Source organism: Lacerta agilis, chromosome 11 (genome assembly GCF_009819535.1).
Source record: "Lacerta agilis isolate rLacAgi1 chromosome 11, rLacAgi1.pri, whole genome shotgun sequence".
Lineage (NCBI taxonomy): Eukaryota > Metazoa > Chordata > Lepidosauria > Squamata > Lacertidae > Lacerta > Lacerta agilis.
This window is the reverse complement of record NC_046322.1, coordinates 60,535,599-60,549,654: the sequence shown is the minus strand read 5'-3', so window position 1 is coordinate 60,549,654 and position 14,056 is coordinate 60,535,599. Positions and strand designations below refer to the sequence as shown.

Sequence of the window (14,056 nt, the reverse complement as noted above, 5' to 3'; positions counted from 1 at the left end):
ACTTTCATATATGGAATGCTATTTAGGGCACCCTCAGCTTCAGGGTCTGTCCTGAAGCTGAGGCTCCAATACTTTGGCCACCTCATGAGAAGAGAAGACTCCCTGGAAAAGCCTCTGGTGTTGGGAAAGACTGAGGGCACCAGGAGAAGGGGACCACAGAGGACGAGATGGTTGGACAGTTCTCAAAGCTACCAACATGAGTCTGACCAAACTGCGGGAGGCAGTGCCTGGCGTCCTGTGGTCCATGGAGTCACAAAGAGTCGGACACGGCTAAACGACTAAACAACAATTTAGGGGGCGGGCCATTGTCCTGTGATCGAGGACACACTCTTCCTGCAAAAGGCATCTTCAGGTAGGACTGAGAAAGTCCCTCTCTGAAAGAAACCCTTGGAGAACTTTTGCCAATTGGTGTCCCCAATACTTTGCTAGGAGGGCTCAGTGGTCTTACTTGCTGCAAGACAGCTTCCTTGTTCATGAGTAGATTCAATCAAGATCTGCAAAATAATATGAAAAGGCACAATGCTTACGTAGGGCACCAGCATTTCACATTCTTTTTACACACCCTGACAGATAGGGGGAGCAATTTCCCTGATACTTTCCCTTACCTGCTGAAGGAAGCCTATCCTTGAGTTTTGAGGACTGCAAATGCACCATTAATAGCAACAATTAACTTCTTTTGTTAGTGAACTGTGCTGACGGTCTTTAAAAAACGCTTTGTACAAGTAGTGGCAGACAGGCAAAATCCAATTCAGCCTTTTTCTGTGGGAGACAAATGCTGCACATGTGGGTTCTGTCAGCACAGTGATTCATTAAGAAAAGTAAAACAGATTAGAGTATGTTTTCTTAGATTAGAGTATGTTTTCCTTGCTAACATGCATGCACATTTAAAAATGAAACATGCACATTAGCAGATTTTATGTCCTTTTCTTGTTCAGAATAGCACCTTAGATCAAGAACTCTAATATTTATCTTAAGCAATTTTGGTTATTTAATTTTCTTAATGAATGTGAGAGGCAAATATGTGTTTATGACCCATATGGAACAGTAGGGAGGATTGTTAGCCCCATCTGCTCGTCAGATAATTGGCACAGCCACCTCTGTGTTTGACAACTGTTTTGAGAGAGACTTGATAATTGTCTTGTTTGGATTAATGGATTTATTTATTTTTTTGGAACATGTACTGTGGCACATTTGGGGAGAAAAATCCACCAAGTCCTGTTCAGAACATATATTGCAGTATTTATGTTAGAATGAGTTTTAAGAACACAACAATCATGTTTTCCTTCTGTGTTATTTTTCATAATTAAAAGTTTTGGAATGCTCTTAGACTGGCAATCTTTTCAGCTCAGTTCTGCATGGAAGTGTTAGTCACTGGCTACTATTTTTCAGTGGACTCCCATCCTTTTGCTCCTAATGGAGTCAAATAAGGCATATGAGGAAATACCAATACTCTGCCAAATATCTCTTTCTGAACTGATAGTGGATAACAGGCAGAAGGAATAATTATCCTAAAGATTAAGTTTATCATTATTATTTTAGATAGTCCAGCATGTTGCATGTTTTGGCAGATAAGAGCTGCATGTATTCCTCTGCCCGTTTCACTGGGAGCAACTCACAAGGAGGGGGGTTGCATGTACCTGAGCTCCTGCCATTAGCATCCCTCACAGCACTTACTGACTGCTCCTGTCAAAACAAAACAAAACAAAACAAAACAAAACAAAAATCATTCCAGTAGCACCTTCCAGGATTTTTTTATTTTGTTTTGACTATGGCAGACCAACACAACTACCTACCTGTGACTGCTCCTGATTTATCTCCTGATTTCCTCTGTAAAAAGAATGGTATACTGAAGTCTGGTAGCTACCATAGTGCATTGTTTGTTTGTTTGTTTGTTTGTAGCATTAATACTAGAAGTAGCTAACCTGAGATCCTCTGGACTCCAGCTCCTATCAGCCCCAGGCAGCATTGCCAGTGAGCAGGGAGGATGGGAGTTATGAGTTCAACATCTAGAGAGACAAACGTATTAATAACTCCTGATTTGTAACCTGCTTTTCAGCCCCAAAAGTCTTCCAGGGGTGCTTTTGGGAATCAATAATTATACAATCCCTGCCCTTGGACTTGCAAACTAAAAGTCATGACACAAAAGGAAACATGATCGGGAGGGAAGAGGAAAAAAGCAAACTCGGGCACTAGTTCTTAGTTACATATTTGATTCACTCCCAACAATTGAAACAACTTCTGAGAAGTGGCTGAACCTTGATGTTGTCCTTGACCATTTGGAGCCTAGCAGAGTTCTGGCAGTGTCTCATCAGTTCCTCCATGACCTGAATGGCACCTCCTCCCCCCCCCCCCGATGGCCCTGCTGCCATTATTCACAGCACAGTTGTTTCTGATCACTTCTGGTGGCTCAGCCAAGCTGCTGGTAAAAGCAGGAGCAAGTGGGGGAAGGGAAGGTGGCAGATCATCTTGCTGTGAGCTGCGGCCTAACCGTTGAAGCTGGGGCATTTTTCTCTCTCCTGTGATTCTGAAATGCCTTCTGTGGATGAATATGTTGCTGTACAGAGATTAATAGATCAGACTGGTCTGTGCCTTTAGGTTTATTGATTATCTGTGGCATTTATAGCCCACCTTTCCTCCATTGTTCTCTTCTACTCCGTTTTATCCTCGCAACAGCCCTGTGAGGTTAGGCTGAGACACAGCGAGTGGCTCAAGGCCACCCAGGGAGCTTCATAGACTCTGACCACGGCACCCCACTGGCTCACGTTCTCATAGGCGAAAGATAGCAAGGGGGGAAAGGAGGGGAAGAAAAGCAAGCAGACTCGGTGCCAATGCCTGAAGTTCCCGGATGTTCAGATCAGATGGTACTTGTGGCAAATCGGCCTGCTCTCTTGAAGCCTGTCCCAGGCCCGTGGTGGGGATCAGCACAGGTTTCCCTATTGCTTTGCCATCCCAGGGTGGCTGCTGTTGGAGTCATGCGTTCGCTTTGGCAGCTCCCTGCAGCTGCTGTTTCTCTGGTCGGCTTGTCTTCCTCTCGCTTCTGTTCCCAGGAGGCCACAATGGCAGCCTCTCTCACAGCGCTTGTTGCCTTGGCCTGGGGCAAAAGCCCGGTTGCGCTTCGCCTTGGCCTGGCACTTCAGTCCCTGAGCACCTTGCCAGCGACCACATGCTGTGCAGTGATAGTTTGCTAGAATACTGTTAAGCCACCGCTGAAGTGCTAGGCCAGGACACCCTGGGTTGTGTGCGTATGCGTGAAATAAATTAACACTGGAAATCCAAATAGATGTGTTTTCCTCCATTGAGATGGTTCTAGAATTTATCTTGTGGAAAAAGTTTGTGTGAGAAACAGCTTTGTGGACTAATTCACACAATTATTTTTAGGTTGTGAGATGTAGGTTGAATAACACTTGCAGGTGTTGAAAAAGTATTTAAGGTTTTATCTACAATGCTACAGCTGATGCATTTACTTAAGGCATTTTGTGCCCCGCTCTTTAATCCAAAATCAGTCATAGGACTGTCCCTCCGCTCAGGCTTAAAAGGCCCAACACACAAGGGAAAATGAAGTGGGGGAGGGAAAGAGCAAACTCAAGCACAAGGTCTTCCAAGGTACACTTCTTCTGTGCTGATTCTGGCTGCCCAGGCACACTTTCCTCCCTCAGATCCGATCTGGGAGCAGAGCAGTGGACACTGGCCAGAGCAAGCCAGGAAGGCAGATCCTGCCGCACGGTTCTTCCCTCAGACTTCTGTCTTGATGGCAGCTGCAGACTCCACAGGAGTGAGCTGGATGGAGCTGCCCTCCCTTCCACACCTGGTTGGTGTGTCGTCCCCCGTCCCCCAACCCTTTCTACTTGTGGCTCCATTTTTAGTTTTTCAGAGTAATTATTTCTTTATTGAATTTATAGCCTGCCCTTCCTCCCAAAGGAGCCCATATAAGGCATCCTTTATTTTGGGAAAGTGTGTTTTGCTCCTGGCAGGCCTGTTAGGCTCTACTGGGTTGGTGGATCACAAATTCTGAAGGCCTTGCTCTGGTCAATGTTTAGCTGAGTTTTTCATGAAAATAATTATACTGTCCCGTCCCGTCCCCTTCTGTCTATTACAGCAGCAGCTTTTGGAGCTGGATGAAAGGAGACGTACGCTCTTGGAGAACTGTAAAGGTTTAATGAGGAAAGCTATGCAAGCTTGCAACCTTTGTCCAGATCAAAGTATTCCAGAACATTTCAGCAAGGTAAGTGCCACAACACACACAGACACAGACTAAACCCCAGGCGGAGCCATCTTTTGTTGATGGAAACTGTTGCACAATCACACAGGACCATTTCTGCTCTGTTCCGAAATTGCATGCTTCCTGGCCTTTATCTTTTAGAACGGTTAAAGAAAATGAATAGGAAAATGTTTTAAAAGTCATCAGTCCACCTCATATGACCATAAATCTGAAGACAGTTCAAAAACTTACTTAAAAAATATTTTTATTGACTTTTACATAACCAATTTGAATTCAAACATTATACATCAACATCATCATTTAGGATTCCCTGAATCCTTTGACTCCCCTCTGCCCTTCCATGGTTACCATTATCAATCTGGTTACCCCCCCCCCCAAACTGTCTCCCTTATTTTCTCTATTTGTTTAACAAATAATCCATTTTTACCATAGTTCTTCATATATTACAAGCATTACAGTGTTCTCTTAAGTACATTGTAAATTTTTCCCATTCCTTCTTAAAGTTCTTTTCTTCCCGGTTTCTGATTTTCCCGGTCAGTTTCGCCATTTCAGTGTAGTCCATCCTCTTCATCAGCCATTCATCTCTGGTTGGAACTTTATCGTCTTTCCATCTCTGGGCCGGTAATATTCGCGCTGCTGTCGTTGCGTACATAAACAGTCGTTTCTGCTCCTTTGGAATCTCTGCACTTAAAAGACCTAGTAGAAAAGCCTCTGGTTCCCGCCCCCCCCCCCCCCAAATGTTATTTTAAACATTTTTTTCAACTCATTGTAAATCATTTCCCAGAATGCTTCTGTTATCTTGGATGTCCACCATGTGTGGTAGAATGTGCCTTCCTTCTTACATTTCCAACAAACATTTGAAGCAGTTCTATACATCTTTGCTAATTTTACAGGTGTTAAATACCACTGATCCATCATTTTCATGTAATTCTCCTTCAATGCACAGAACGCTGTAAATTTTAAATCCTCCCTGACACTTTTGATCCAATAGAGAACTTTAAGTTTATCTAAGTTTGTAACACTGAATGTTTAAGCAAATTGGTGAGCAAATTAAGACACGGCAAGGCATAAAGAGGCAACCCTGGGCAAAGCATAGCCTTGGCTTGCAGAAACCTTTCCCCCCTCCCCACATGCTGTCAGGTAACATAGCATATTTAATTGCATGGAATATTGCCATAATAGATTTCTAATATAGTTTAGTATATAGTATTGCATGATTATAAATTCATTAATAATTATAAATACTGATTGCCTATTTAATGAATCACGTTCATTATTAATGAAAGGTCCGCAACTTGAAGCGCCGCATCTGCACATTGCGAATGACTCTGGGGTTGCGGCGCTCATCTCGCTTTACTGGCCAAGGGAGCCGGCGTTTGTCCGCAGACAGCTTCCGGGTCATGTGGCGAGCATGACTAAGCCGCTTCTGGCGAACGAGAGCAGCGCACGGAAATGCCTTTTACCTTCCTGCCAGAGCAGTACCTATTTATCTACTTGCACTTTGATGTGCTTTCGAACTGCTAGGTCGGCAGGAGCAGGGACCGAGCAACGGGAGCTCACCCCATTGTAGGGATTTGAACCACTGACCTTCAGATCAGCAAGTCCAAGAGGCTCAGTGGTTTAGACCACAGCGCCACCCGCATCCTATATAGGATGGTACACACATGTTAATAATAATAATAATAATGCCAATAAAGTCAAACATAAAAAGAAGTTGCCCAATGTATAAATAAAACCAGCAGTTTAAATGATACGCATTCAAGAATTACATGTTAAAACGACATATCTGGGTAAGCTTACCTAAGCAAAATGTTTTTGTAAGCACTGAAAACGATACAATGAAGCTGCAGGAAGTTCCAGAGAGCAGGTAATGCCAGACTGAAGGATTGGTTCCTTGCAAATGTGGAATGAACACTGTGGCAATGGCAAAAGTGCCTGTTGCACAGAGAAAAGAAATCAAAAGGGCACGTGCAAGGTAAGGTGATCCTTCAAGTAAACTGGTCCCAAGCTATTAAGAGCTTTATATATCTCGAAGCTACTAACATGAGTTTGGCCAAACTGCGAGAGGCAGTGAAGGATAGGCGTGCCTGGCGTGCTCTGGTCCATGGGGTCACGAAGAGTCGGACACGACTGAACGACTGAACAACAACAAATCGACACGAGAGATCTCTGAGTGGGGCTGTAATGTGCTGACAGGGCCTCACTCTTGTCCGCTGTTATGTTGCAGCATTAGGCATGAGGGCCATTCCGTGAAAAATGAGCCTGATAAGCATGCTAGATGAGCACTGGACTTTGGTGAGGAAGATTCCAAACATGCAGTCTAACCATTTTTTAAAAAGCTAAAGACAAAAGAAGTTTATTTTATGGACCTTCTTTTCAAAAGTCCACCCACGTAGTCTTCACAGAAGTGTTCAAATTAAAAGTTTTCTGATGATTGTCCCACCCGTGACAGCATTTTTTCCTTAATTTTGTATCATTAAATTTCTTAAACTTAATTCCTGATTGCATAGTTGTAACCAATAAACATTGATTTAAACAGATATGCTGAGTTTATCATTGAGTCACCTCCCAACTCACAGAGTTTTTCCATAAATCAAACTTATCTCAAGCTCCATGTCCTTTTTTTGTCCCACCCGTGACAACACTTTTAACATTTAATAAAATTGTCAAAAATATCCATAAAAATAATAAAACATTAGTAAAATGTTCAGTATCTTATTAAGAACATAGTTTAAATTTTGGTTGTTAATTTTTATGTATATTTACATTGTTACACATGTGTGAATACCAAAAAACATGGTCAAAGTGTCCCACCCGTGACAATGGAATGGCCCATGAACAGCAGTTTCCCGACTAGTCACCAGGGAAGCCGTGCATAAAGTTCATTGCGACCCACGCAGGATCCGGCTGTGACCTGGTAGTGGACCCCAGGCTGCTGGTTGGCCTTGCTCACATGCACTGGAATCTTCCTTTAGTTCAGGTCATCTTTAAGTGAAGGGATGAAGAGGGCTGAGCCTCTTGCTACTTATTGAAATGAGGCTCTGCCTTCAGTGCATGTGAGTGGGGGGCCGCAGCATGAATAGAACTCCTGTGTCGATAGATGGCTGCTGGAAAGGATTCACAACGTGAGCCATTGGAGATTTTTAACTTTTGGAGGAACTTCGACATATTGCCAATATGGCAGTAAGGCAGAGCTGCAGTGAGCACTTCACTGGGTACAATCTGGTTTCAAAAATAGGTTTAACTTAGTTGTACAGTCATACCTCGGAAGTGGAATGGAATCTATTTCGGAAGTCCATTCGACTTCCAAAACGTTTGGAAACCAAGACACGGTTTCAAATTGGCTGCAGGAAGCTCCTACAGCCAACTGGAAGCCATGTCGGACGTTCAGCTTCCAAAGAACATTCGGGAGCCAAAACATGGGACTCGCAAGGCGTTCAACTGTAGTTTTTGTTGAGCTATGGGACAGGGAGTGAAAGACTGTCCCTGCATGGTCGGGAACTTTGCTCCGAGGTTACAACTGAGCTTCAGAGGTGCTTTGATCACCTTGTGGGCCCATGAGGTTAAGCCTCCACTTTTCCTTCCCATGTCCTGGGTGGGGCTGTTTGTATCATGTTGAGCCTCCATTCTTTCAAGACCTTCTATAGCGGGGTGGGACATTCCAGAGAAGGAACCAAAAATACACTTGGCAGAGGTGAGTTGACAAGCACATCTGTGGGTCCCTGGAGATGGTGATACAGGGCAGCTGGCGTTAGTCTGCTGTGGCATCTTTAATTAGGGAAGAGGCCACTTGAGTAAAAGCGGAGCTCCAATACATATGAAGGAACTATTTCTATTGAAATCCTAATAGAGGTTTTTGCAGGGTCGCTGGCATTGATACAAGGGTCCTTTCTTTTAGGCATTCCTTTCTCTTCCAAACACACTGGATGAAATTGACGCTTTGCTGAATGAGGAGAAATCCAGAGCTTCCTGTTTCACAGGCCTCAGCGCTTCAGTATGTATCCCCAGTATTTAACTCCCACACTGTACTACGTTGCTTAGTAATAACAACAATAATAAGCTAAGCAGCAGGAACAATGTGTTGTAAAATGCCATATTCTGAATCTATTAGAATTCTAAATAGCCTTTTTTCTCAGAGACCACTGTGTTCTGTGCTGCTTCTGATTTTTAAAAAAGAGGAAAGAAAAAAAACAACAGCAATTGCAGGGGGGAGTGCGGAGAGAATTAGCTTTGGCTCAAAGTACAGTTGGCGTGCTCTAGTCCATGGGGTCACGAAGAGTCGGACACGACTAAACAACCACAGCAGCAGTTGATGGTAATGATGAGACTGGTTTGGTTAATGCCTCTTCCCAAGGCTTCCCTTGGTCTCTGGTGATGTACTGTGGGGAGCTGAGGAAAGGCAGAATTGTTCACCTCTCTACCCTCGTGCTCCCTTTGCACCTAAAAGGCAGGCCCTGCACCCACCCATTTTTATATTCAATGGAGGCCGATCTCTCTTTAAATAAACAGCTGTGCTGCTATTGAATGTTTGAGGTTCTCCCAGTTAGAAGTGCAGTGTTGCCTCATGTTCTTTTCGCTTGAGCTATTAATGTATTTTGTATTGTGAATGTGTAACCAGGTTCCGTGTATGTTTTCTATTTCAACAAGTAATGGGCCTTGTAGTTTTCTTTCTTTGGATTTGGATTGTAAAACTTCTGTATTGTCCACTTGGAAGATGTCACCTTTTAAAGAGAGTCGTGTTTTCCTGCCAGGTTGTTGAGGAATGTAACAAAAGGACAGAAGAAATAGCGCAGATGACAGTGGAGCTGGAGGAGAAGAAAAAAGAGTTGGATGACTATAGGCAGAATATTTCACAGGTATTATGTGTATTGTTTATTATTGCCATTATTTTCACTCCATAAGGCATTATAATGTAGGGGAATGTATAAATAGCTGTTGGCCTTCTAATAAATCATCATAATAAGTACAGTCTACAAATCCATCCTTGCAAGAGGTATGTGAATGTACATGGAGGCAGGGAACTCACAAGCCAAGTACACACAGCCGCCGGCAGGTATACCCAGCTGGAGCACAGGACTAAGGACTTGTGGAATGCCCTGATACACCTTCCCTACTGCAACAACAAAACAAGCCATAGCATGGCAGCACAGTCCTAGCACCCATCTATGGTAGCATGGATAGCACATGGAATCCGGTTGCCACTGAGTAGCTTCCATGTGCAGTAGGGTGGCTTCATGCACATCAGCAGGTCTGTGTGGCCAATGGGAGTGAAGATGGTAGGAGCACAGGGGCTTTCAGCAACCAAGACAAGTTGATGATGAGGATACCCATTCATGCACACGCTGCATGTGCTGGCATTCAGTGCACAGGTCTAGTGTCAGCACAGCCCAGCCTCTGCCTCTGCCTGGCGCTCTGTTTTCCACAGGGGGATGACAACTGGCAGTGTAGCCTCCCCTCTTCATTTCTTCCACCCCCAGCCCCTGGATCACAACTGGTGCAGAGCATTGGTGCACATGCACCTTCCAACCCATATGTCAGATGGTGTTTAGGGACAGTATTAATAAATAGCATGTTTAAAACTTTAACCCCCTGATTGCTGCAGTACAAAGATGTGTATCTGCTGTAAAATTGCTCCTTTTAACATGAGGTTTGTTTTTTTTAGGCTAAGGAAAAGTGGCTAAACCCTTTGAAACAGCTAGTTGAGCAAATTAATGAAAAGTTCAGTGGCTTTTTTAGTTCCATGCAGTGTGCCGGGGAAGTCGACCTACATACAGAAAACGAGGTATGATTATCAGTGTTATATTATGCCTCCATCTGGATCTTCACACCTATATTAAAGAATAAGGGATACCCGGTTGTTTTCTCATATTGTCGCTTTTGAAACAGTTATTGGAAGGCAGTAGCAGGCTTTCTTGGAAAGTACTGTATAAACTGTTTTGTTTCCAGACTGGCATTAACAATAATGTTCTTTACCGAACCCTGGCAAGCAGTTCTATACGTTTTATTTCAGTGTTTTCAGTTTGAAGCATCTAAACACTCCAAATACATAAAAAGTAGTTCCCAGTGCTCTGCACTAGGAATTGAGACCCTTGAGTAGGTTTATTTAGATGAGAGGGGCAGGACCTACTTACTTGGGACTTGGCCCCAGAGAACACATTGACAATGCTTGGTTTGGAATGAGCATATGCAGGATACCTTGTGTAGGATACAACTGAGAAGGGGAAATCAGACCATCAATTCAAACAAGGGATCAGCAGGGGCAGTTTAACCTTAATAGTGTTCCTTTCTCGCCTGCACTCCTATGGGGATAAGTGAAGTGCTGTGTTTTGGGAGGCCCCCATGGGGAGGCAAAGCCTGCCTTCTGGCCCAAGTCTCACTAATAGAAATCCCTGCAACCACATAGAAATGCATTGCACATGCACACACACCTTTGTGTGTGTGTGTGTGTGTGTGTGTGTGTTAGCCCTCCGTACACCGCCTTCCATGCATCAGTTGGGGAGCAGAAGGGAAGTGCCTATTTGCTATTACAAAATGTTAGTGCTGGTTTGTGCTGCTGTGTGAGCAGAGCCTTTGGCTTCCAAATGGTCTGGAAAAGATATGCAAGTTTCCCTTCCTGCCTGTGTTTTTTCATGCTAGTACTGGAGCATAGTTGGGATTGGGTTGTTAGATAAAGTTGAAACAAGACTCCGCTCCATGATTTGAAGTTAGTTTGGAGGGAGGGAGTTGGTACTAATTGTGGTTTGGTATGCTGTCTGAATGACAAACCATAGTTACATCTACAGGTAGGTAGCTGTGTTGGTCTGCCATAGTCAAAACAAAATAAAATAAAAAATTCCTTCCAGTAGCACCTTAGAGACCAACTAAGTTTGTTCTTGGTATGAGCTTTTGTGTGCATGCACACTTCTTCAGATACACTGAAATGGAAGTCACCAGACCCTTAAATATAGAGAGGGAGTGGGGAGGGGTATTACTCAGAAGGGTGGTGGGAATGGGTGATCAGCTGATAGGTGTGGAAAATGTTGATGACTGTTATTACAGTCTTACAGGGAAAGGCAAGGGGTGAGATGGCTAAAGATAGCTTTGTCATGTATAATGAGATAAGAATCCAATGTCTTTGTTCAGACCAGGTCTCTCCATGGTTTTAAGTTTGGTGATTAGTTGCAATTCAGCCACTTCTCTTTCCAGTCTATTTCTGAAATTCCTTTGTATTAAGACAGCTACTTTGAGATCTTGTATAGAATGTCCTGGGAGATTGAAGTGTTCTCCTACTGGTTTCTCTGTCTTGTGATTCCTGATATCAGATTTATGTCCATTTATCCTTTGGCGTAGGGTTACATCTGTTTCTCTGCCTCCAAAGGCAGTCACACCCTAGAGACAGGAATAAATGTATGGTGCTGAGTGCCAAGAAGATGGGAAATGGAAGCAAATATGCTTTTGATTTGATGTGATAGCTGCATTTTCTCTCTTCTATTTATTGTACATGACTATGTGCCAACTTGCAGATCTCTAACACTGCTATCCTGTATATGACAGGAGGAATATGACAAATACGGGATTCGGATTAGAGTCAAGTTTCGCAGTAGCACCCAACTTCATGAACTGACTCCACACCATCAGAGTGGAGGGGAGAGAAGTGTTTCGACGATGCTGTACCTGATGGCTTTGCAGGAACTCAACAGATGCCCCTTCAGAGTGGTGGATGAAATAAATCAGGTACATATGCCAGCACATGAAAGGGTCTACTGTATTCATTAGCAGGAGAGAAAATGTTAACATGTTTATTTCTTTTGCAGGGAATGGATCCAGTTAATGAAAGGAGAGTCTTTGATGTGGTGGTTGAAACGGCTTGCAAAGCGAGCACTTCTCAGTACTTCCTTATTACACCAAAGGTGCGTACTTATGCAGGTGCTATGCGTGACAGCCAGTAGTAGTGATACTCAGAGTAGACCCATGAAAATCAGTTGCCTTAAAGTACACCAGCCTGCCCCCTGTCCCCCCCAAAACAGTACTTCTGTCTTGTCAGGATTCAACCTCAATCTGTTAGCCGCCATCCATCCTCCAACCACCTCCAGGCACTCACACAGGACCTTCACCGCCTTCCCTGGTTCTGATTTGAAAGAGAGGTAGAGCTGGGTGTCATCCGCATACTGATGAACACGCAGCCCAAACCCCCTGATGATGCGTAATATTGATAACATTTTCCAGAACATCTAAAATCTGTTTTAAATCACTCACCTCTATTCATTGACATCCCAAGTACAATTCAGTGCATAGGGATGGATTTATAAAACCCTTTATGCTTGGAGATTTTCATACCGGAAGCAGCATCCTAACCCTTTGAATGCTCCTGATCTTTGAGACTTGTAGGCAGCTCTGATTTAATTCCATCTCTTTATAATATCAAATAAAGGAGGTCTTGAAGTAGGTCCACCAATTTTGGCCCTGGCCCCATGGAATTTCCTCCTGAGGGGGATCCTAACCATGCAAATATTAAGGGGGAAGGTTAGTATTTTTATTTCGGCAAGCATTTAATTATACTGGACTGGGATCCAGAGATTCTCTTCCTTTGGCACAGGGAGTTTGCCTTTGGAAGGACTTCTGTTGATAAAAAGGAAACTTTTTGCTCCAACCCATTGTGCATATTATGTTTTAAGGTTTGAAATGTTGAAATGCAGCATTAATATGTAACTACCAAAATGCATATGTGCCAAAAAGGAGAAAGTAAAATAGCATTATGTTCCTGAGAAACGGACTATGGCTGATGTGGAAAGTACTGGTGTATTTTGACTAATAAACAAATGTTATTTGCAATGGACAGACTCTTTGTAATGGAGCTTTCTTCCTTGATTTGTTGACAGCTCTTGCAGAACCTCACTTATGCACAGAAGATGTCAGTGCTGTTGGTCTACAATGGATCTTCTATGCTGGAATCGAACAAGTTCAGCCTGAAGTGCTTCCATAGGAGACGGCTGCGATTTCTATAAAGATCTTCCAGGTGCCTTTTGAAACTTGATCAAAATTAGTCGGAAAAGTCCAAATAGCTTTTATTTATTTATTTACTTAAATGCACAAGAGACTTACATTTAATTTGAGTATAGTGTATGCTTCCTTCTACCTTGCAGGTCATTGTCCTCTGCAAGCACTTTATGGCCGCCTTTCAGTCTCCTTTGGAGGTGAATTTGTGAGGGAAACACCCACGTAGTCTTTTACAGCTTTGTAGCTTTGCTGTATTTAAATTCTTTTTATATGTCTTTTAAATGTTCAGACATAGCTCTGGCAGTTTTGGGTGAACTGGTAAATATTTCACCAAATTTGTTCAGCAGGAAAATATAACTTGTTTTCACTGCCCATGGTTTTGAGCTAAAAGAGACTATCCAAGCTTTTTAAAGATGTGATATATGGAATTAATGCAAGATGCTCAACTATAAAAGTACCTCACAGTTGCTGCTAAGGTACTGTCTTAATTTAGTTGTGCTCTGGGAGAGGATGAGAGGTTTCTTTGTCTAATCAGAAACTATTTGTTTAATTGGTGGTTCTCATTTTGTACAGTGAACTATACTTACAAGATGGGGTATGCTTAAATTTTAACCCTGTATACTTTTTTATGTGAAAAAAATAATCTTCTGGGGGAAAAACTACCAAACTATTTTTTTGTATAATAAATTTATATTTGAAATGATTCATTAGATCTTCGCTACTTGAATCATTGTGCATGACTAAACTTAACTCAATATTTAGATTCTTTAAGTATGAGAAAAATGCAAATAAAACTACCATGATACTCATGTTCAAAACGGGATGAGAAACATTTTCAGTTGTTTGATATTACCTTGGTCA

General features: G+C 42.9%; 1 protein-coding gene across 3 annotated transcripts in view; it reads left to right on the top strand.

Annotated features, from left to right (window-relative positions):
• Window positions 1–13,846, top strand: part of SMC5 (structural maintenance of chromosomes 5) — a 45,808-nt gene extending 31,962 nt beyond the window's left edge. For all 3 annotated transcript variants that reach the window (XM_033163879.1, XM_033163880.1, XM_033163881.1), the window contains 7 exons: window positions 4,097–4,222; window positions 8,118–8,213; window positions 8,971–9,075; window positions 9,882–10,001; window positions 11,753–11,932; window positions 12,013–12,108; window positions 13,078–13,846. In XM_033163879.1, the coding sequence (XP_033019770.1) occupies window positions 4,097–4,222; window positions 8,118–8,213; window positions 8,971–9,075; window positions 9,882–10,001; window positions 11,753–11,932; window positions 12,013–12,108; window positions 13,078–13,203 (849 nt within the window). In that variant the 3' untranslated portion in view covers window positions 13,204–13,846. The remainder of the gene's footprint in view (window positions 1–4,096; window positions 4,223–8,117; window positions 8,214–8,970; window positions 9,076–9,881; window positions 10,002–11,752; window positions 11,933–12,012; window positions 12,109–13,077) is intronic.
• The last annotated feature ends 210 nt before the right edge of the window (window positions 13,847–14,056 follow it).